At 39.1% G+C, this 3,992-nt stretch overlaps 1 protein-coding gene across 1 annotated transcript; it reads right to left on the bottom strand.

The window, feature by feature from the left end:
• Window positions 1-345: 345 nt before the first annotated feature.
• On the bottom strand, window positions 346-1,278 carry LOC108801461 (olfactory receptor 5B12-like). Its single transcript, XM_018573347.1, has one exon. It carries the CDS (start codon window positions 1,276-1,278, stop codon window positions 346-348), a length of 933 nt encoding a protein of 310 aa, XP_018428849.1.
• Between the last annotated feature and the right edge of the window lie 2,714 nt (window positions 1,279-3,992).

Here is a 3,992-nt window from a genome sequence, read left to right as displayed (position 1 = left end):
CACTGTGATATAGGCGGCTGAACAAACACCAGCCATGATTTATAGATAGAGTCTCTCTCCTGCCCCTGTGGACCTCCAGAAACCCTCTAACTGGAGAGCTGTTTTGACTTTCTAGAAGGAGGAATCTGGAAGAAAGAAAAGTATATGGCCCATGAGGGGTGAGACACAAGCTGTACATGGGCACTTCTCCAGAATGGGGAAGCCTATGCTGCCTGATCTCCATTGACCAGGAGGGGATTCACATAGGGCACTGTGGCTGTGAGTGAGATTAAGGAGGCTTAAAGGTTCACAGGACCTGATCTCTAACTTCACTACATAGTAATGAAGGATTCGTTGAGATACATTCTATATTATGTCGGGAATTATCGTCTTCACAAAATCGTTGAATGCTGATTTTAAATCCTGGTTCCTCAGACTGTATATCAGGGGATTGAGAAGAGGAAGAATGACCGTGTAAAAGACAGACACCACTTTGTCACCACCATAATGACTTGGGTTTGGAAGGAAATAATTAAACACAATGGAGCCATAAAATATGAAGACCACTGTCAGGTGAGAGGTACATGTAGAGTAAACTTTGCTCATGTTGCCCTTAACTTGCATTTTTAGGACAGTTTTAAATATAGAGACATAGGGCAGGAAGGTCAACATTAGAGACCCACCTGCAAAGACGCCACCCAGGAGAAAGGTGAGCAGAATGTTGATGTAGATGTCACTGCAGGAGATCCGAAACAACTGAGGGAGATCACAGAAGAAACTTTCTATAATATCTGATCCACAGAATGTTAATTTCAAGGCACACAGTGTGTGAATTAAAGAATGTGTGAACCCGAGGAACCAGGAACCAGATGCCAAGTAAACACAAACTTTCCAACTCATCACCTGAACATAATGCAATGGCTGGCACACAGCAATGTATCGATCATAGGACATGACAGCCAACAGAAATATCTCAGACATGCCAAATAACATAAAGAAAAACATTTGGGTTATACACGCCGTCATGGTAATCTTTCTTCTCTGGGTGAGAAGGTCAAATAACATTCGTGGGATGATGACTGAGGAACAGCAGAGGTCCAAGCTGGCCAGATTCCCAAGAAAGAAATACATAGGGGTATGGAGGTGAGAGTCACTGACTATGAGGGAGATGATTGGCAAATTCCAGAGTAATGTCAGAAGGTAGATGAGAAGGAAGAAGAGGAAGAGAGGGAGCTGAAGAGCCGGAATATCGGACAGTCCAGAGAGGAAGAATTCATTCAGAATTGTCTGATTCCCCATTGAAACAATATAACTCACGTTTATTTATCATAAAAAATCTCCAGTAAAATGTAACTGGAATTATAACAAAATAAACCTTTATTTCTGAAGCTTATGGGATATATTGATACACAGTTTCAAATATTAATATTCTTTAACAAATCTGGAAAAATAAATTCAAAATGAGTTCAGGAAACATGATCAAGTTTCTTGCCACTCTCAGCCATGTTATAAAATGTATCAAGAAAAATTCAAACATCAAAGTTGTTGTAACACACATGGACAGGTATGCTATTTCAGTTCTTCATAATCCAAGGCTGAAAAAAAACACACAGTGACAGTTATTCCTGCTGCATCAGAAAAAAAAATGTATTTACCTAAACATAGATATCTGTAAAAAAGAAGTCAAGGCAACTGGACTTGCTGTATTGTTCTTGAAGACGTTACACTGGACATCCGACCAACTTTCTCACTTCAGAATGACTTGTACAGAAAATTATCTGGGAATAAATATGGTGAATTTTGCTCCAATCCACATAATCTATTAGTCACAACCGGGGGCTGATTTCATGGCTTCTCCATTATTACATACATGGCCTCTTTCACACCTCTTTTGAACCCGTCCTCCTCCCTGTCTAGGATGAGTACTTAAATGTCTTCAAAGGAGTGACCTTTTTCCTTTCGATGTAGGTACACTGCGACTCCTGACCAGAGTGTTTGGTGTGCCATGCTGTGCCATACGCTGGTGTAGCTGCTGTTTTGTTTCACCGACATACAACTCGGAGCACTCCTCACTGCACTGGACCTCATACACAATGTTGTTCATCTCGTGTTTTGAACAACATTGTGTATGTAGTTAATAACACCTCCTAGACTACAATTATGCAAATGCAATCAACACCTGGTTGTGACAGACTATGTGGATTGGAGAGACATTCACCATATTTATTCCCAGATAATTTTTTGTAAAAATCATTCTGAATTGAGAAATCCGGTCGGATGACCCGTGAAACGCCTTCAAGAAAAATACAGCGAGTCCAGTTGCCTTGACTTCTTTTTTACAGATATACCATGTGACCTGGATGAATGAGAACCTTCCCAGACATACTAAACATAGATATTTTCATGCAATTCTAGAAAACCCAACGTGTAAATTAGGACCACAAGTAGATAGTATAATTCACATATATATATATAGAGTGAGTGACTATGAGGGAGATGATCGGCAAATTCCAGAGTAATGTCAGAAGGTAGATGAGAAGGAAGAAGAGGAAGAGAGGGAGCTGAAGACAATATATATTGTCCTCCCTCTACACAGATATTAGGTGTTCTCAGCAACTGCTGTAAGGTGACCCAATTATTACAGTAAATGAAAATAAATATAGACCTGTAAATGGAAACAAAGTAACATGAAAGGAAATACATTTATATATGTTTTTCAAATAGTCTGAGAAGCAACAAAAGCAGAAGAAAAATATTGCTTCATTCTGTGTCACAATAAAGATTTATTAGCCGCACAGACATATATTTATAGGGCAGACATTTCCCCCTGACATCTGAGGAACACACAGGAGTATTTATTGGCTCTGTATTCATCTGGGATTAATCTAAGACACAGATACAAGAAAATGAGTCTCTATAGAACTTCTCCCTCAGTGACTTTATATGCTGTTTATAAAAAAAAACAATTTGTTTTTGCCACACTTAACGTTTCTATTTTACTAATAAATGCTTCTCCAATTAATAACATTTGTAAATGAAAATTTACGATGTTAAAATGAATACCAAATAGTGGAACTTTTGGAAAAATTTGGCAAAAAAAGAGAAAAAAAAAACCAACATTAATATAAAAATCAGGTTAAAATAAAACATAACAAATAAAATTCTTAGAATAAAGTTTATTTTCCAGCTGCCTTTTATTGAAGATAACAGATTATTCCACTTTTAGACTGGTGCCAATTATTGTTGAAAATGTTTAACAAACATGGAATTATTTACAAATTGATGAAGCTATTTGGTAAATGGGTTTTATGGAATGAGTTTTAATCATTGTTGAAAAATGTGACAAGCGAACAGTACAATATACAGTATAATTTTTCCAAAGGCCAATGACTAATACAGTGCAGAGTCTGTCAATAATCATTGAAGCCCAATGCCTTCATTGGTGAGAAATTCCCTTAATATCTCCCTTATGTACTAGGAGAAATTACCATCAGAATAATTCAAAACATTAACAATAACTTACAAAGCCATCCACAACTCTGCCCCCGGCTATATCTCAAACCTGATCTCAAAATATCACCCTAACTGCCCCCTCCACTCTTCCAAAGACCTCCTGCTTTCCAGCTCCCTCATCAACTTCTTCCATACTCACCTCCAAGACTTCTCCAGAGTCTCTCCCATCCTCTGGAACTCCTTACCCCAACCTATCCGTCTATCTCCCACTTTGACTGCCTTTAGGCGATCACTAAAGACTCATCTCTTCAGGGAAGCCTATCGCACCTCAACCTATCCGCTGAACCATCACCTTCTCATACACTTCATCCCCCACACAGCTACCTCCTCCTGTATCATGGAAAATTGAGGGATATGTCCTGTTTTGCAGCGCTCTCACGGGGAGGGGGAACCCCCCCCCCCAAAAAGGGGGGTTTGATATTTGTGGAAGTATGTGCATGAAGTTGGCAACTCAGTGTGCTGCTTCACGTGTGTACGGACCAGGGTGTACGTAGTATGTT

This window comes from Nanorana parkeri, unplaced genomic scaffold (assembly GCF_000935625.1).
Source record: "Nanorana parkeri isolate BGI_ZX_2015 unplaced genomic scaffold, ASM93562v1 scaffold2344, whole genome shotgun sequence".
In the NCBI taxonomy this organism is placed as follows: domain Eukaryota; kingdom Metazoa; phylum Chordata; class Amphibia; order Anura; family Dicroglossidae; genus Nanorana; species Nanorana parkeri.
This window is presented reverse-complemented; position numbering and strand designations above follow the sequence as displayed.